At 54.9% G+C, this 19,651-nt stretch overlaps 1 protein-coding gene across 2 annotated transcripts; it reads left to right on the top strand.

Moving 5' to 3' along the window:
• Positions 1-704: 704 nt before the first annotated feature.
• Positions 705-18,404, top strand: TTC5 (tetratricopeptide repeat domain 5). Of its 2 annotated transcripts, XM_077845419.1 has the most exons (10): positions 705-803; positions 4,611-4,743; positions 6,597-6,808; positions 7,220-7,370; positions 8,344-8,435; positions 10,522-10,578; positions 11,096-11,242; positions 11,425-11,639; positions 15,398-15,542; positions 17,901-18,404. In XM_077845419.1, exons 1-10 carry the CDS (start codon positions 756-758, stop codon positions 18,018-18,020), a joined length of 1,320 nt encoding a protein of 439 aa, XP_077701545.1. In that variant the 5' UTR covers positions 705-755; the 3' UTR covers positions 18,021-18,404. The 2 variants fall into 2 exon arrangements, 1 of the variants encoding a protein (XP_077701545.1); XR_013350486.1 differs by lacking the exon at positions 17,901-18,404 and having other exon boundaries at positions 11,425-11,736; positions 15,398-15,533.
• The last annotated feature ends 1,247 nt before the right edge of the window (positions 18,405-19,651 follow it).

Raw genomic sequence — 19,651 nt, 5'->3', positions numbered from 1 at the left:
CAATTTATCCAGTAAGTCCATTTGCTCCTCGCTCAGTGAGAAACTCTGTGTAGAGAACCCTGTCAGGGACTAATGGGCTTAAATTATGTGAAATTAGGGCCTTTGTCCTCTGTAGAATTCATTGTCTACTATCCATGTTTTTCCTCGATGAGGCCTTGGATTTGGCTGTTTTCCCTCAAGAATCCTATTTCCTCTAGGGCCTTACAGATGTAATCCCTGTGCATGATGGATAAATGGCGAGTTGTCTAGAAAGGACATTTATGACTTTTCACAATAAATAGCGTATTTATGTTATAACCGTATAGAGTGATCCTATAAGAAAGCCGGTGTTTTCTTGCAATCAGAAGTCATCCCTTGGGTCTGGCAAATGCATAATCAGTCCATATACATGTTTTTTGATTCAAGAAGGGGTTTGCTGAACTAGGGGTGGTGGAAGGGAAGGAGGGTGGGGGGTGGGGGTGACTGGGTGACGGGCACTGAGGGGGCCACTTGATGGGATGAGCACTGGGTGTTATTCTGTATGTTGGTAAATTGAACACCAATAAAAAAGAAATTTATTAAAAAAAAAAGAAAAAAGAAGGGGTTTGCATAGCTGACCCCGCCCCCCCCGCCCCGCCCCGCCCCGCCCAGCTCCGGGCTCCGGGCTCCGGGCTCCGGGACCGCCGGCTGCAGCGGGGCCTCCGGGCCGCCAGGGGGCACGGTGCTCGCGGACGGGCCCGTCTCTGTGGTCGCGGCGGGCGGGCGGCGGGGACGCGATGGCCGAGCAGGACGCGGGCGGGCGGCGGGGCCTGGAGGCGCTGCAGGTGGGCCGGGCGGGGAGGGGACGGCGGCGGTGCAGGGGGAGGGGGAAGGGAGGGGAGGCAGGGAGCCCCGCTGCCCGGGTCACCCGGCTCTTGGGGACCCTCCGCCCCAGGGTCACTCGGCTCCTGGGGCCCCCCCCTCCCCCCGGGTCACCCGGCTCGTGGGGACCCCTCGCCCCTCCCCGGGTCACCCGGCTCGTGGGGACCCCCCGCCCCTCCCCGGGTCACCCGGCTCCTGGGGACCCCCCGCCCCTCCCCGGGTCAGCCGGCTCCTGGGGACCCCCCCGCCCCTCCCCGGGTCACCCGGCTCCTGGGGACCCCCCGCCCCTCCCCGGGTCACCCGGCTCCTGGGGACGCCCCGCCCCTCCCCGGGTCACCCGGCTCGTGGGGACCCCCCGCCCCTCCCCGGGTCACCCGGCTCGTGGGGACCCCCCGCCCCTCCCCGGGTCACCCGGCTCCTGGGGACGCCCCGCCCCTCCCCGGGTCACCCGGCTCCTGGGGACGCCCCGCCCCTCCCCGGGTCACCCGGCTCCTGGGGACCCCCTGCCCCTCCCCGGGTCACCCGGCTCCTGGGACCCCCCCGCCCCTCCCCGGGTCACCCGGCTCGTGGGGACCCCCTGCCCCTCCCCGGGTCACCCGGCTCCTGGGGACCCCCCCTCCGCCCTCCCCGGGTCACCCGGCTCCTGGGGACCACCCCGCCCCTCCCCGGGTCAGCCGGCTCCTGGGGACCCCCCGCCCCTCCCCGGGTCACCCGGCTCCTGGGGACCCCCCCTCCGCCCTCCCCGGGTCACCCGGCTCCTGGGGACCCCCGCCCCTCCCCGGGTCACCCGTCTCCTGGGGACCACCCCGCCCCTCCCCGGGTCAGCCGGCTCCTGGGGACCCCCCGCCCCTCCCCGGGTCACCCGGCTCCTGGGGACCCCCCGCCCCTCCCCGGGTCACCCGGCTCCTGGGGACCCCCCCTCCGCCCTCCCCGGGTCACCCGGCTCCTGGGGACCCCCGCCCCTCCCCGGGTCACCCGTCTCCTGGGGACCACCCCGCCCCTCCCCGGGTCAGCCGGCTCCTGGGGACCCCCCGCCCCTCCCCGGGTCACCCGGCTCCTGGGGACCCCCCCTCCGCCCTCCCCGGGTCACCCGGCTCCTGGGGACCACCCCGCCCCTCCCCGGGTCAGCCGGCTCCTGGGACCCCCCCGCCCCTCCCCGGGTCAGCCGGCTCCTGGGGACCCCCCGCCCCTCCCCGGGTCTCCCGGCTCCTGGGGACCCCCCCCACGCCCTCCCCGGGTCTCCCGGCTGCTGGGGACCCCCCGCTGCCCTGGGTCACTTGGTTCACTAGCGGGTACAGGACGCTGTTGGCCCCTGACTTTGTCCTGCTCCTTCTCGGGGTTGTTTCCCCCTGGGCTCGCCTATCCGGGCGCCGCGGGTCCGGGTGTGCAGCAGCTGTCGCCGCGGGGTCCTCCTTCCCACGGGCGTCCCCGTTCCCACGGGGGCCACCTCCTCGCCCTGCTCCCCCGCCGTGGGCAGCTCGATGACCGAGTGCCCCGCCGTAGCCGGTCACTGCCCTCAGGACTCTCCGGGTTTGGTTCTTGTCCTCGGCCCCCGCGTGGGGGGTGATGCGGGGCGGCCCCGCCCTGTTCCCGGTTGGCGGCTCCCGTGGGACTTGGCAGGTGGGCGCTGCCTGGGTGCCCGCCCTTCACCTTCTGCCCAGGACCAAGATTGTCCTTAAACCTCAGAAACTCAGTTCCGTGTGTTCTAGGACAGCCCAGAATGTAGTTTTTATTTTATTTTTTTTACTGTTGTGGGTATTTGTCACCTCCCTACCGGTGTGGGGCTCCGACCCCGTGCCCCCGGCCCCGGCCTGCAGCGACCTCACACCGGGCCGGCTGGCACCTGCCTGGAGCTTAGGGCGCAGAGGCCCGCGCAGGGAGACACCTGTCTGTCTCTTGAACGTGTTCAAAGAACAACACCCTTAGAGCGTGGCCTGCATTTCTCCTCCAGTTGACCCGGATTTCCTTAATCTCGTTCCCCAGGCCAGGCCGGGGAAGCGAGTCGCAGGCCCGGTCTGTGTTACAAACACTGTGTGTTTGTGTGTGAACGTGTAGAACAAGGGCTGCGGACGCCCTCCGCGGGGTTCTCCCTGCCACGTGGGGTGACGAGGAGGAGTTTTAGCTCTGTGGGTTCACGCGCGCCTGTTTGAATTTTAGCAACTTATGTTGATTTTTTCCACGAGACAAGAATGTTCACTGCAGCAAAACAAAGCCACACAATTTCACGCATATTTGCTTTCACGGCGGGAAAACAGGCTGTGAGACCCCCTAGAATCCCCAACATGCAACCAAGCTGATTGGGGGGCACCAGGTGCGTCCCCCCAGACCTGCCTTCCTGGGCCCATCTGTGCTATGTGGGCTCGGCAGGGGGTGCGGGCGTCTTGGGGGGCGGGCAGGGTGCTGCAGGGACCCAGCAGCGGGGAGGAGGACGCGGACCTTGCTGGTCCGTGGGACTGGCGCTACGTTCGGATTTCGTGGTCGTTTTAGGGCAGAAGGAGTGTAATAAAAGAGTGTTTCTCTCAGCGTGTTTTAGGGACCGTTTTCCCCGCAGTCATCTGGGGCGCTTGGCAAGGGTGTCTGAGTTCTGCTGACGCTTCTGAAGTCAGAATCTGCAGCCTGAGGCCGGACAGTAATACCCCGGAGCCACCTTGGTGCTACAGGGGGTTCTGCTCGGCCTTTTCCTCCGGGTGGGGTCTGAAGTTAAGGGCACCAAAGTCTAGGTGAGGACAGGGAGGGAGGCCCGAGGGCAGCCCCCCCGGGCAGGTGGGCCGAGCGTGCTGGGTCTGGGGGCACAGGGAAGGCCGGTGCCTTGGCTGCTGAAGAAGGGAGGTGCCAGGTGGGGTTTGGGGCTGCCTGCAGGGTGCCAGGTCGGATCCTACAGTCTTCAGGCTGCGATAGGAGGTAGACCTTTGCCGGCCTGGGGATCGGAGAGCGTGGGCCGTGGTGAACACCTTGGTAGGGTCATTGTGTCTAAGGGCGGGGAATGGGGGGGTAGAAACAAAGCGAGAGGCCCCTGCAGCGGTGGGACCAGAAACGAGGCTGATTTGGTCCATCACGGCCTGGGGGCGGGGTGGGGGCTGCGGACGTAGTTAGGATGACACGCAATTGTGTTACATATTTTTGCCGCTGTCCATTTTAGGAGAGAATAGATAATGGAAAGGCTTTGGTGCACAGGAGGGCTCGGACACAGGTATTTAAAATAGGAAATGGAGCATTTACTTGGGACGAAGGCAAGAGAGCCAACCGATGACAAAAACAAAATAAAAAAACCACGAGTGTTTAAGGAAACGATCCTGTAAGGACACCAAGGTTCTCAAACTTAAATTGGTCCCTGCTGCGGAAAGCAGTGGCTCTCCGCGTTTTCATGACCACAAAGTACCAGCACAGGCAAAACTGGGAGTAAGATTGTTTTTGTTAGCACGTCTGGGTTTAAGGGTGAATTTCAAGGTTTGGTGCTCTGGGGACCAGGAACCTAAGGTTATCTTAATGACATTTCATCTCAAGTTGCAAAGCATCTGTCCCCTGGCGTGTGGGCTGCCGAGGGGTGTAGTCCTGCTGGAGGCCCTGCTGGCGCCCGGACGGGAGGAGCTGTGGCCGCGGGGCAGGGGTGGGCGCTGGGACCCGGCCACTTCCTTTATGACCCGTGGCGTCTGTCCGTCCTGGGGTAGGGGTCAGGTCGGCTTGCTAGGCGGGAGCCACAGGGCTAGCCCACTCCGCCCCGGGCCAGCTGCTCTCCTCCTACGGCACCGGCACCGTTCCTACTCTCCTAGGACCTGGTGGATCAGCTGTATTCCTTTCGAGAGTGCTACTTCGAGACCCACGGTGTCGAGGATGCTGGAAGGAAGCAGCGGGACGTGCGGGAGGAGATGGAGAAGACCCTGCAGCGGATGGAGGAAGTCGTGGGTATGAGGGGCAAGGAGCCCGTGACCCCTGCCCTTCGCCGAAACGCAGGAGTTTGCTCTTTTTCTGTGGACCCTCTGGTTTCTCACTCGTGGGAAACTCTGCCGCCGAGGCTCAGCAGAGCGCGTCCTCCGAGCGCCCCTGTGGCCGGCTGCCTTTGGGTCCTCCAACGACATTGCCTGAAGTTTGATGACAGCAATGGCATGAAATAACATACCTGTTGCTTAAACTATTCTTTTTTTTTTTTTTTTTAAGATTTACTTATTTAAGATGGGGAGAGAGAGAGCGCTCGTGAGAGCAGGGTAGGGGCCAAGGGAGAAGGAGAAGGGGAGCAGACTCCCCCCGGGCTGAGCGTGGAGCCTCCCTCGAGGCTCCGTGTCCAGGCTCCAGGATCATGGCCTGAACTGACACCAAGAGTGGGATGGACTCTCAATTGACGGAGCCACCCAGATGCCTCCAAACTGTTCTTCTTCTTCTTTTTTTTTTTTTTTAAAGATTTTATTTATTTGAGAGAGAGAGAGAGAGAGCACGAGCAGGGTGGGTGGCGGCAGAGGGAGGAGCCGTCTCCACGCTGAGCAGGGAGCCTGACGTGGGGCTTGACCCCAGGACCCCGGGATCGTGACCGCAGCTGGAGGCATATGCTCGGCCATCTGAGCGCCCCCCAGGCGCCCCCTAAGCTGTTCTTCTTAGCTGGCCTTTTTTCCTCCAAGTTCTTTTACTTCAAATTCATGTATGTACCGATCATGCTATTAAATTTCTAAATGTCACCTCCTGCGTGGAGTCTTCCCTCGTGCCTGCCTTGCTGCTCACGTTATTCGGAGATTCCTGCTACTGACTGGTTGTAGTCTGCGCACCCTAACTCGGTGCTCCAGTCTCCACCGTCTGACCATTTTTGTCCGTATTTCCCTCCCCCCGCCCCCGGCCACTGCTCACAGAGGAGCTGTAAGTGAGGCCTATCAGGCTGGGTGTCCGTTCTCCCTTGAGCGTGCCGCATGGCTTTCAGCCTCGCTGTCTTTGTGTACATCATTTTCTTAACCAGAGGGTCTTGTCTTTTTTCCTTTTCACTTTTTAAAAATTTTTATTTATTTTATTTATTTATTTTTTCATTTTTTTTTCACTTTTTTTTAAAAAACATTTTTTAAAAGATTTATCTTTTTATTTGAGAGAGAGCAAGCACAGGGGTTAGAGGAGGAGCAGAGGGAGAGGGAGAGAGAGAATCCCAAGTGGACTCTCTGATGAGCGTGGAGTGTGATGTGGGGCTTGATCTCACGGCCCTGAGGCCATGACCTGAGCTGAAATCAGGACTTGGACGCTTACCCGACGGAGCCGTCCAGATGCCCCTCCTTTTCGCTCTTTATTTTTTTTTTTTTAATTTTTTTTTAAAATTTTTTATTTATTCATGATAGTTACAGAGAGAGAGAGAGGCAGAGACACAGGCAGAGGGAGAAGCAGGCTCCAGCACCGGGAGCCCGATGTGGGATTTGATCCCGGTCTCCAGGATCACGCCCTGGGCCAAAGGCAGGCGCCAAACCGCTGCGCCACCCAGGGATCCCCTTTTCGCTCTTTAAAGCCCGTTCGCTGGGTGCATTCATTGGGTATTTCATGGTTGTTTTAATTTTGCGCAATTATGCCCTGTCCTCTCCCCTAGACTGTAGGCCCCTCCAAGGCAGGGAGAGTGCTCCGGTCGCCACCCCGTTGCCTACCGTGGGAGGGGTCTGCGGATGGTAGGCGTTCAGTGAGTTCTTTGTTCCCAGGGTTTTCTTCCGCTGTTTCACTCCTAGGGCTGACCTGAGGTGGCTTCTTGAGAGGAAGTGTCCTGGTCTTCCCAACCTCCTCTGCCTTCCCCTTCCTCTTAGGTTCTGTCCAGGGCAAGGCACAGGTGCTGATGCTGACTGGGAAGGCACTGAATGTGACTCCTGACTACAGCCCGAAGGCTGAGGAGCTTCTGTCAAAGGCTGTGAAGCTGGAACCCAAGCTGGTGGAAGCCTGGAACCAGCTGGGTGAGGTGTACTGGAAGAAAGGGGATATTGCGGCTGCCCACACCTGCTTCTCGGGAGCCCTCACCCACGTGAGCCGTCTACTACCGCTCGGGAAGCACAGATGGGAAGGCTGAGACTCCTCTGGTTCCGTGACTTTCCCCAGGATACGCATCCCAGAACAGAACTGTACTGGAACCGGGAGAACGGAATCAGAGGGGAGGGGGAGAGGGGGGCGGACCTGCTGCTGAGGAAAACAGGGACGGGCCCGAGGAAGGAAGAAGACGATGGCATCAGGTTCAGGGATAGAGGAGAATCAACCAAATTAATACAATTCATAAATACAAATTAACAACCAAGCTGATCCTTGTAGACGGGGGCCGAACATGTAGAGATGACTGTAAGAACCAAGATGAAAAATTGGATTTGCAAGGTTACGATAGGAAAGATCTGGAAAGGGGAAATAGAGTCAGGAGGGTTGAGTATGACTTCTGCATTTGCAGTGCAAGAACAAAGTGTCGCTTCAGAACCTGTCCATGGTGCTGCGCCAGCTGCGGGCCGACACCGGAGACGAACATTCTCGGCACGTAATGGACAGCGTCCGCCAGGCCAAGTTGGCTGTGCAGATGGACGTCCACGACGGCCGCTCCTGGTGTGAGTGCTCCCAAAGGCTCTCCAGCAGGTTTCTGGAGCAGTGGTGCTCAGCACGGCTACGCGCCACACTTGTCTGGAGCCCAGCTGTAGAGTCTGTCCTGAGGGTCAGGCCCGGGCACCTTAGTCTTGAGGAGGCGTGGAAGGGGTTTGGATGAACCACTGTTCTAGGGGGTCTTGGATCTTTTCCTCCAAGAGACGATGCTTGTGCTTCCACATCAGCTGGGCAGGGCCGTTGTGCGGCGTGCCCAGGACTCTGCTCTGGGTCTGCGTCTGCCCCTTGGGCCCGTGGCATTTGGAAGCTGCTAAATCTGGTGTTATCGGGGGGTCTTGCAGCTGCGGGGCCTTTCGAATAGACTGTTCGGGGTGACCCAGGGAGGTTGTATCTTGAGCCTGGCCTCCGGGATGACTCACCAGCGTGTTCCCAGGGGGCACTGAGGGGGGCAGGATGGCTAGCGTGGGTGGCAGCTGCGGGCTCCCGGGCCCCGGGGACAGGGACGGCCAGGGGGATGTTGTCCCCCTGTGGGTTCGGTAGTGCTGGTTGGGTAGTGTGTCCTGGGCGGCGGCCTTGTGAAGAGCAGGTGCTCCACATACTTGGGAGCAGTCCTTTTGCCCCTTCCCCCTGTTGGCAGGATTGGGGAGTTTTGTTGGATGCGTGCCGTGGGACTTGGTTAAGCTTCTGGGGGTGAATCTCACGGTGCTGTGGGGCCTCCTCATGCCGGGGACTCCCCGACTTGTCCATGCTGGGCCTCCAGCTCGTGGGGGATTATAGTTCAGCTCTTCCTGCCTTGGCCCCGGGTCCCGTGGCTCGTGACTTGCAGCCCTGCGGAGCCAGAAGTCGCTGTTTGCCTGGACATGGGTACATCCTATGGCCCTAGAGGACAGGGACGGGAAATGTTGCCGAGTTTTCAGTCCGTCGGGATGCAGTGGCGGCTCCAAGCCCCTGCCCACCGGAAGCCCTTTGCTTCTCTTTCAGATATCCTGGGGAATGCGTATCTTTCTCTCTACTTCAACACGGGCCAGAACCCCAAGATCTCCCAGCAGGCCCTCAGCGCCTATGCCCAAGCAGTAAGTACTGTGGCCACGACGGAGGCCAGAGTGTCCGTCAGTGTTGTGCGTGGCCCTTCAAGCAGCACAGGCCATGGTTGGCGGCCTCCGCCGTGTGCAGGGGCGACTTGTTTCCCCCAATAACCGCAGTGTTAGGCACCACCTGCAAGGTAGAGGGGTCTTCGAGCTATCCAGTCTCCTGCGGGCGCTCCTGACCGAGTCATGGAGCCCGTCCCCACATGTCCATCTCTCGTCATGGGAAAAGAGTCCACGTTAAAATAACGTCTGTTAATATTTGTGTACGTTTTTAAAGAAAAACGAAAGCTCTGATGCTTATGTATAAATTAAGTGCTTATCCCATGAGATACTGTGGCTCTGGATTTTCCATAGGCTAAAATCGGAGACAGTGGGAACACCCAGCTGGCTCGGTGGGTAGAGCTCGCGACTCTTTTTTTTTTTTTTTTTAATTTATTTATTTATTCAGAGAGACACAGAGAGAGGCAGAGACACAGGAGGAGGGAGAAGCAGGCTCCATGCAGGGAGCCCGACTTGGGACTCGATCCTGGGACTCCAGGATCCCGCCCTGGGCCAAAGGCAGGCACCAAACTGCTGAGCCACCCAGGGATTCCCCGCTCCCCCCCGCCTTTTTTAAAGATTTTATGAGCATGCGACTCTTGATCTCAGCATTGTGAATTCGAGCCCCATGTTGGCTGTAGAGGTTGATTCAAAAGAAAATCTTTAAAATAGAAAACAGCATATAGTCCATCGGACATCATCTCGTCAGGATTAATCCACTGGAGCTCCTGCTTTGCTTGGGCCTTCAGGCCGTTTTTCCATCAGTAACTGCTTACGTGGGAGATTTCCTTCAGGCTGGAGTTCCTGATGCCTCGTTGTAAGAAAGTTCCCCTTGGCCTCGGAGCAGTTTTTATTTGGGCCTCGCATTCACCTTTCTTCTCTTGACATAGAGAGCTGCTTCTTAACCACTACTTACTTTGTTCGGTGTGCAGAATGAAGAACGCAGCTGCCTTATATTTATGTTTGTCGTTTAGGGACTGACTTTTTTTTTTTTTTTCCAATCAGGGAATTTGAAGGCAGAGGAATTATAGTTTAGTCTAATTTTTTACTTTGGTGGATGTTTATGTTTAAAAAAATAGTAACAGTGCACTCTTTAAAATTTTTATATTTGGCTCCCACCAAATTGTTGCTTTTGACTCGTAATTTCTTCACCCAAACCTGCATCTTTTTAAAGATTTTATTTATTTATTTATTTATTTATTTATTTATTTATTTATTTATTTATTTATGATAGAGAGAGAGAGAGAGAGGCAGAGACACAGGCAGAGGGGGAAGCAGGCTCCACACAGGGAGCCCGACACGGGACTCGATCCCGGGACCCTGGGGTCCCACCCTGGGCTGAAGGCAGGTGCTAAACCGCTGAGCCACCTGGGCTGCCCCAAACCTGCATTTTTAAACATATTTGAACCAACCATTTAAACCATTTTAATCCATGTTGTATGTACTTTTGTAATGTGCTAGGCAATGAACATAATTAGAAAAGGAAAATGAGCGCAGCCAGGGACCTGGCAGCTTGTTCATGGCACATCGGTCTGCTCTTCATGCTGTTTGGCCACCCATTTATTTAAATTCCAGAATCAGAATTTGACTTTCAGTGGGTGTTTGAAGGGGGCTTGAATGTACCTGTATATGAGCCGGGCTCATGGGCAGAGGAAATGTATTGGAGGACATTTCTAGCCTTCCTCATTTTTACCATTCTCTCACCATTAAAACTTTTTCTTTTTTTTTTTCCTTTTTTTTTATCAAAATGCTTTTATACTTTTATCTCTGTACTGTTGCACGGAGAAATGATTATCATATGTCAGAGTTTTATGCACACACGGAACCCTTATTACCTCCTGGAGGCGTCAGGGGCTGAGTAACCCCACTCAGGCAGGTACTGTGTAATGGGGGTGGGGGGCAGGGGTACAGCTAGCATTTTGACAGTGACGGAACCTGCGTTTTCCAGGGGGCAGAGGCCTGGGCCATGTTGGGCACAGCCATCCCAGAGAGTGAGGCGCCATCCACTGATCGTCTCTTTCTCCCACGATAGGAGAAGGTTGACCGGACAGCTTGCAGCAATCCTGACCTTCATCTGAACCGGGCAACGGTAAGACCTGTGGGCGGGTGGCCGTCTGTCTGACAGTCCAGCGGGTGACACGTGGGCCTAGCCTGGCCAATACCGGCGTATTCCTTTGCCCGAGGACAGCCGGGTTGTTTCGAGGAAGACCTGGCTATTTGACTTTGGGATCTGATGGAGTCTCTGGTGGGAAAGGAGAAGGGGCCGAGGAGGTGGGAGGGCACGCAGAGGGTGGAGGAACGGCTTAGAAGACTTTTCTGAAACGTTCATTATAAGTATAAATATAGAGTGACACGGCCCATGCGGCGTGGCTTGTACAGGATTTGGGAGTGAGCTTCTGTGAAATGACCCCATCTTTGGGGTTTGTGATCTCCTTAGGCAGGATGAGGGGGGAAAGCATTACTGTTTCTTCAGGTTGGTCACCATGGAACGGGAAGGGAAACAGTTTATTTCTGCAGGTTCCTGGCCCGTGGCGCCATTACTGCCCCGGCAGAGTTTGGGTTAAATACACACGTAATCAGGAGCTTTTCGGTTACTTCTTATGCAGTTACATAAGTACGAAGAGAACTATGGGGAGGCCCTGGAGGGCTTCTCTCGGGCTGCAGCACTGGACCCTGGCTGGCCAGAGCCCCGGCAGCGGGAGCAGCAGCTGCTGGAGTTCCTCAGTAGACTGACCAGCCTCCTGGAGAGCAAGGTAACGCCGTCGGAGGGCAGGGTCCTGGTTTTATTCTCTCGGGGGTGCATGAAGTAGAATCAAGTAGGCTTCGGCAGTGGTGATGCTGTCCAGGGATGCGGGCAGGCGGGAGGAGGAGTAGACCCTCAGCGAGACGGACTAGTCTTAGCTTCCTACTTTTCCTTTCTTTTTCTCTTTTGCAGGGAAAGGTGAAGACCAAAAAGTTGCAGAGCATGCTGGGAAGCTTGCGCCCGGCCCACCTGGGCCCCTGTGCTGATGGGCGCTACCAGTCGGCCTCTGGGCAGAAGCTGAGCCTGGAGCTCAAGCCGCTGAGCGCGCTGCAGCCGGGAGTGAACAGCGGAGCCGTGGTCCTGGGGAAGGTGGTGTTCAGCCTCACCACGGAGGAGAAGGTCCCCTTGTGAGTCCCCCCGCCTTTCCTCTTTGTCATTCTTGGAGCTAACCCATCTCACTTCCTGCCCTTTCTCTGCCGCCGAGGACGTGCTCAGGGGTCGCAGGTGAGTGAGCTCTCCCCGCCGTGGCTCCCCTGAGCAGGTGTGGTCCGGGCGATGCCCCACCGTCTGCTTTGCCGTCTGCTTTGTCTTCTGGAGCTCGGTGCTCGGGTTCCTGCATCACAGCTGCAGTCGGACAGGCATGTGGAAAGTTACGGAATTCTGAAATTATCCTGCCTCTTTGTGATTTCATGATGACAGAATTTGGAGGAGAATGAATTTTCAGTCCTGTTTGGATTTAGGTGTGCCGAGGGAGTTCTGGAAGGTTGGCTTTGAGTCAGAGTTTAAGACCTGAGGGGAGATTGTCTTAGATGTTATTCAACAAATATTTATCGAGTGTCTGCTCTCTGTATGGTAGGGAGTGTAATACAGAGGATCCGGGTGAAGGTGCTCACAGTCTAGCGGAGGAAATGAGTCAAGATCAATTACCTAGAAAATTTCTTTTTTAAAGATTTTGTCTATTTATTTTTATTTTTTAGTGTTTTAAAGATTTTATTTATTCACACACAGAGAGAGGCAGAGACCCAGGCAGGGGGAAAGCAGGCTCCACGCAGGGAGCCCGATGCGGGACTCGATCCTGGAACCCCGGGGTCACGCCCTGAGCCAAAGGCAGACGCTCAGCTGCTGAGCCCCCCAGGCGTCCCAAGATTTGTTTGATTTTAATTTATATTAATTTAATTAATTTAACCACGCGGTGCAGGGCTTGAAACCACAGCCCTGAGATCATGAGTTGTGCTCTCAACCTCCTGAGCCACCCAGGCACCCCTTGTTCAGGAAATTTTTTAACTCTTGAGAAATTAGGGTTTGGTCCATGCTGTCACCCCCTGTCCTCACTCACCTCCTAAAGCCTCACTGACTGGTTTCCTTTTTCTGTTTTCTACTGAGGTGGTTTTTCCTAGCATTGCCGCATCTGCTCCTGTGGCTTCCGCCGCGTGGCTCCAGAACGCTCGGACCTGTCCCTCACTGTGCTCTTTCATATCCCTTCTACCTCATCCAAACTGAAATACTTCCCATTAGATGCCTGAGCTCTCTGCGTGGCATTCTCTAGAGACCTAGGAATTGGAGAACAAGAGGATAGTTGAGAAAAGTTCGGTTACCTAGAGCAGACCGTAGCCCTAAGAAGAAGAAAAGGAGATGTAGACAGAGGTGGGGGCCTTGAGAACAAATATTTTGTCGCTCCTTGGTTTCTCTTTTTCTTAAATTCTCACTGTTAGGTTCCAGGAGGACTCTGTTTTTGTTCCTTTGCTCTTTTCTCTTTCTCAGGACGGCAAATGGGTGCCAACTTTTACCACTTGGTAGTGGCTGCCCAACGTACCGTGTAGGAGGATTCTGAGGCCTCGATCGGATTCTCCAGGAGAATGCTGGGCTTGTTTGGGGCGTTGGTTGGGGATTCGGGTGTGCCAAGGGATGGCATGAGCACCAGTTCTTCACCATCTCACGTACGGTCATCTCTTGGTGATGTTACACAACTGAAGGCTTTGGCGGCCTCCGCTGTGCCCACAGGCGTATCTGCAGTCCGGGGCTCATCTCTAAGTTCTAGGTTTCTGTGTCCAACTACCTCTGGGCTCCAGTCAGAAATCTCTAACTCAGTATCGTCAAAATTACTTGCTTCCCCTTTCTTTTTTAAAGATTTTATTTATTTATTCATCAGAGAGAGAGAGAGGCAGAGACCCAGGCAGAGGGAGAAGCAGGCTCCATGCAGGGAGCCTGATGTGGGACTCGAACCCGGGTCTCCAGGATCATGCCCTGGGCTGAAGGCGGCGCTAAACTGCTAAGCCACCTGGGCCACCCTTGCTTCCTCTTTCTCTCCAAACTGTTTGTCCTCCCTGATTTCCTTGTCAGTTGGTGGTAGCTCGTCTGCTCAGTCCCCTAACAGAGGCTTCTGGAAGTCGTTCTGCAAGTCTCCTTTCTCCTGCATTGTGACGCTCACCCAGTTCAGCACTTGTTTTGTGCGCGCCTCTTTTCTGTCTCTACAGATTCAGTCTCGCACCTCATTGCTTCTGCAGACACATCTTCCAGCTCCCTGGTTTCTGCCCAGTGCTCCACGGTGCAGAGCAACGTCTGCTGGACGCAGAGCTGACCACTGCCATTCCTTACGTAAAATCCCTCCCTTACTACTACCGTGCTTGCTTTTAGGATAAAGTTGGAACTCATGCAGAGCCCTTCGTACTCTGCTCCCTGCCTGCCTCCTTCCATTCTCCTCTTTTACTTTCCCACTTGAGCCTCTTGGCCTAATTTTTTAGGTTTCAGAACAGCTATTTTCATGCCTCCATACCTTTACACACAGTTCGTGTCTGTCTGGATAATTCTTTGGCTGCTTCTTGATATAGCTCATGTTCCCCGCCCTCCTGCCCCCTAGCATTTTAGTATAAAAATTTTCAAGCATATAATACAATTGGAAAAATTTTGCGGTGAACATCTTTGTACCCAACCACCTATATTCTGCTAATATTTTACTGTGCTGGTTTGTCACGTATCTGTCTGTCCCTTAATTCATCCATTGATCCATCTTATTTTTGGTGCAGTGCTGAAGAAATTGCAGAGATCAGTATCTTTCCTGTGAATACTTTAGCATGTAGTCTTTAACTAGAGCTTGATTTGTTTAGTTTTCTTTTACGTAAAATTTATATAGAATGAAATACACGAACCTTAGTGTATATTTGCTAAGGTTTTTTTTTTTAAGATTTTATTTATTTATTCATGAGAGACAGAGAGGGAGAGAGGCAGAGACACAGGCAGGGGGAGAAGCAGTCTCCATGCAGGGAGCCCGATGCGGGACTCGATGCTGGGTCCCCAGGATCACGCCCTGGGCTGAAGGCGGCGCTAAACCGCTGAGTCCCCCAGGGATCCCCTATATTTGCCAAGTTTTGACTAGTACATAGCCCGTGTGAGTGACCTAAACACCCGTCAAGACAGAGAACATGAATTACCAGCACCTCGGAAAGTTCTCTTGTCCCCCCCCCCCCCCCGCCCCCCCCGGTTAATCCCTGTCCACATTCCCCCGGAGGTTTTTTATTCCCACTGAGGATTAGTTTTCCTTTCGTAGCCCGGATAAATATTCATCCTTTACCATTCAGTTTGAGGGGCTCCTCAAGGCGCCTCCGTGCCTTCTAGTTTTGGACATTTCTCCTCTGGGTTCCCGTGGTCTCAGCTTCGGCCCCACTGAACTCAGCACAGGGGAAAAGCTGTTCTGGAGCCTCTCACACTTGTGACCATTGAGGGGTCAGACTCCTGCTGGACTGTGAGCTCACTCGTAGTGGATCACTGTTGACTTGCTGAGCACGGAGCTTGACGCACGATAGGTACTCGTGCGAGGGCTGGACGGTTGTGGCGGTGATGTGGATGGACCAGGAATAACGTTGCAGCTACAGCATTTGGGGCGGGCTCATCACCAACACCTGCCGAGTGGTCGCGGTGAACACATGTCTCCAGTTTGTGGCAAAGTGACCGGCGGGTCTGGTGCATCTGTGCTTTACCAGAGATGCTGTCCGTGTAAGGAGTGAGGACGCAGACACGCACCGTGCGTGACGGTGCCTGCCGCAAGCTCACTAAGCAACCGAGAAAGCTTCTGTTCGTTTCGTTGGTATTTTAAAACCACTGTCTTTGCTCTTCTCTCCTGCCCGCTGTCCTCCCCACCCCTCCTGGCCCTCCTTCCTCCCCCTGGCAGCACGTTCGGCCTGGTGGACTCTGATGGACCGTGCTGTGCCGTGATGGTGTACAACATGGTGCAGAGCTGGGGAGTGCTCATTGGGGACTCTGTCGCCATCCCTGAGCCCAGCCTCCGGCTTCACCGAATCCAGCACAAAGGAAAAGTGAGTGACGGTCAGGATTTTCTCGTAGCTCGTAGGCTCTGAAAGCGGGACCAATTTATGTCTTTTAGCAAATATGCAAAGTGATACATGAACACACATGTGTGTATACACAATACACAGATCTATGATGTGCATACACTTTTTTTTTTTTTTTTTTTTACTAAAAAGGGAAACTACTGTTAAAAAGAATTTTAAAAATGGACCGGACAGAGAAAGACAAATGTTGTATGATATCAGTTCTATATGGAATCTAGTAAGGCTGGACTCATGAGAACAGGGAATGGAATAGTGGTCGCCAGGGGTTGGGGGGAGGTTGTTCAGGTTGCAGACTTGCGGTGACTGGACAGACACACCTGGAGAGCTACCGTACAGGACAGCAGTCACAACAGGACGGTCCTGCGTACTTTAGTCGCCAATGGGCTAGATCCTAACTGTTGCCAGCAACAGTCCTCCGACCTGGTGGACGTGCTCACTGACACCTGGTGCTCGTCTCCTTCCAGTGGAGATGCGAAGTACACAAGCACGTTGCACACCTCGAACTTACACAGCGTCAGATGCTGGTTCTCGTAATAAAAAAATTTTTTTTTTTAAATGGGCTGAAATACCTTCCCTCAGATGCTGTCACTCTTAGCAGCTCCTTATGGATGCCCCCAGTCTCTATTCTGCAACTTTTGCAACTTTGTGGCTTTTTTTTTTTTTTTTTTGCAACTTTGTTTTGAATCGACACACACTCCGGTGGTGATGAAGGTGACGACGATGGCTCATGTTTATAGAACACGACCACGGGACGCTGTGCCGATAGCTTTTGTGGCCCATGCGGGCTCATGTCATAGTCCCGGAAACCTCGTAAGAGGACCTGTCGGTCCACTCGTTCGTCGTGCCCATCAGGGGTTGGCAGGTAGCGGCCTGGTGGCCAGACCCGGCTCCCTGCCTATCCTGTGTGGCCGGCAAGACAAGTGTGTCCGTATTTTTAAACGAAAACAGTTGGAGGAGTGATGATAGTTGGTGAAGCCTGCACGTTACAGCAGATTTGAACGTCAGCGTCCACAAGCGAACTCCTTCGGGAGCATAGCCGGGCTCGCACGGCTGCTTCCCGGGCCACGGCGTTGGAGGGCACGAGTCCTTGGTGGCGGCCGCAGGACCCCAAGGCCTACGGGAGACAGTTTGCTGCCCCTGGATCTAGGCCGTCTCTACACTCTCCCTGTTGTAGAGGCATCCAGCTCCAGAGCGGGCACCTGTCCAAATCTGGGATGATTTACTTCCGTGAACTTCTGAGGGGTTCAGGCTCCAGAGGGCGCAGGGGCTGGGCCTCCGGTGCTGCCGCCTGGTCCTGGGAGGCCGTGCCTCCCCCTAGAGGTGTGTGCCACAGCTTGCCTGAGTCGTCTCAGCTCAGGGGAGAAGCCTCTGAAACGTCGGGTGCTGCTTTCACGTGAAGAACACAGCATCACCGCTCTCTTGCTTTGGTTTCTTGATTATATTTGAAGTTGACTAGTTTATCATATGTTTATTGGCTATTTATATTCCTTATATAAGGAATTCTCTCATTCTCTCCCAGCTTGGATCCTGGCTTTAGGGTCACTCCAGACCCTTATATAAATTGGCTTTTTTTTTTTTTTTTTTTTTTGTCACTGCCTGTGTTCCTGGTAGGATGTTAAAAAAATTTGATTTATGAGGCCTCTTTAATTCATGCCTTCACACTCCCAGGAGTGGGACAATATGCTTTGGATGGAGATCTTTTACCGTGTTTTATTACTTTATGACTTCAAGTGATAAAACTTCATAACTAAAGTCATAAAACTTGAAGTCCTAGAACTTCATGACTTAAAGCACATTTGAAGTGCTAGAGGGAGATTTCTGTTATCAGAATGTCTGCACTGTGCCTTCTCTGTCTTCCTTCTCATACGAGAAGAGAAGTGGCTTGAATTTACGTCTGGCGCATTAGTGTCGGGCCTTGGGGACACTTGGACTGAGCGGCCTCGTGGCGGCCGCGTGTCTGGTCTTGGGGTCAGGGCCTCATTATTGGGTGGCCCTGGGGGTCCCGCCACCCTGGCTGAGCCAGCGGGTGCCCCGTGTCCCTGGCTTCCGCTGCGGAGAAACGCTGGGGACGGGCCCACGGTGTGGAGGCCGGGGCACCCGAGGGTCGGGCTGCGCCGGGCCCGCCTTTTTTCAGACAATTGTCCCGTTCTCGTGGAATCACTGGCTCCCCTCCCATCCCCCCCCCCCCCGCCGCAGACGTTTCCTTCCAAAGCTGGGAAGTGTGGGGAGTCCCATCCCTCTGCTGCCTTTGCCCTGTTGAGGGGTGCTGGGGGGCCGGGCCGGGGGGCCCGAGGTGGACCTCCGTGTGCTTGTCTCCCACAGGACTTCTCCTTTGCCAGCGTCCGCGTGGAGACCCCCGTGCTGCTCGTGGTGAACGGGAAGCCTCAGGGCCCCAGCAGTCAGGCTGCGGCCACCGTGGCATCACGGCCGCAGTGCGAGTGACCGGCCTGGACGTGGCTGCGAGGACGGGCCCTGAGCAGCTCGGCCGGCCGCAGCACCCCAGGGACCCCGCTGGCGGGGTGCTCGAGGCCCCCAGCCTGTGCCCGCCTCTGCTGCCGCCTCCTGTGCCCCCCACGGTTCAGGCAAGGAGTGGTGTCGGCGGAGCGTGGGGGTCCCTCCGGGACCGAGGCCCGGGCCCCTGTTCTTGCCTCCTTCCCGGGCTCCTGTGTATATATCATTTCAGTATTTATTGCTGAGGGAGGGGACTTAATTTTTTAATGGCTTGTGTATTTTTTTTTTTTTTTTGCAATTTTTGTTTTTAAACTTTATGTCCTTCCCCTTCTTTGGGGCTGGAAGAGAATTAAATTCATTTGGAGAAAAAAAAAATACCGTGTCGTTTGGCTTCATTCTCTCCCAGCTTGGATCCTGGCTTTAGGGTCACTCCAGGCCCCTGGAGTCATCTCCCCGCACCCTGCCTCTTTCTTTCCTTACATGAAACAGTTCACTTCGGTCCCAGTTACAAGGATTCTGGCAACAGGCAGCCCAGGGCAGGAACAGCGACCCCACAGAGTCGCCGGGAAGCAGTTACCCAGCATCTCCTCCTCCTGTCTTCCCTGCAGGCGGCCCTCGTCACGGTGCCAGATACCATCAGTGGTGTCCCAGTGGCGTCCCGGGCTGAGAGACCTCGGAGCTACGTGCTCAGTCCCTTCAGATTATAATGGTGACTTTTTTTTTTAAAGATTATATTTATCTATTCATGAGAGATACAGACAGAGAGAGAGGCAGAGACCCAGGCAGAGGGAGAATCAGGCTCCATGCAGGGAGCCTGACGCGGGACTCGATCCCAGGACCCCAGGGTCACGCCCTGGGCTGAAGGCGGCACTAAACCGCCGAGCCACCCAGGGATCCCCTATAGTGGTAACATATAGGGGAATCTATAGAAACTATGTAATAGTTTCTCTCTCTCTTTTTTTTTTTTTTTAAGATTTATTTATTTGAGAGAGAATGCAGACCCACGTGAGTGGGGGTAGGATGGGGGAGAGAACCTGGAAGCAGACTCTCTGCCGAGTGTAGAGCGTGACTGGGGATCATGACCTGGGCCGAAACCACGAGTCGGGTGCCTAACTGACTGAGACCCTGGGGCCCCCGTAATAGTTTCCTTTAATGTTCGTATGGAAAAATAGAAAAACATGAAGGAGGATTAATGCCCAGCTGGATGGCTGTAACCAGAGAGTACGTTCGTGGATACAGATAAATCTGGAAGAGGTCCAGTGATCTGCCTTAGGTCTCTCTACTTGTCTGGTCCTGTTGAACTCTCTCTCTCTCTCTCTCTTTTTTTTTTTTTAAAGATTTATTTATTAGGGCAGCCCGGGTGGCTCAGCAGTTGAGCGCCGCCTTCAGCCCAGGGCCTGATCCTGGACACCTGGGATCGAGTCCCACATCGGGCTCCCTGCATGGAGCCTGCTTCTGCTTCTGCCTCCCTCTCTCTCTGTGTCTCTTACTAATAAGTAAATAAATCTTAAAAAAAAAAAAGAGAGATTATTTATTTATTTATTTATTTATTTATTTATTTATTTATTTATTTATTTATTTTAGAGAAACCTTGTGCAGCGAGCAGGGGAGGGGCAGAGGAG

Source organism: Canis aureus, chromosome 13, assembly GCF_053574225.1.
Source record: "Canis aureus isolate CA01 chromosome 13, VMU_Caureus_v.1.0, whole genome shotgun sequence".
In the NCBI taxonomy this organism is placed as follows: domain Eukaryota; kingdom Metazoa; phylum Chordata; class Mammalia; order Carnivora; family Canidae; genus Canis; species Canis aureus.
This window is presented reverse-complemented; position numbering and strand designations above follow the sequence as displayed.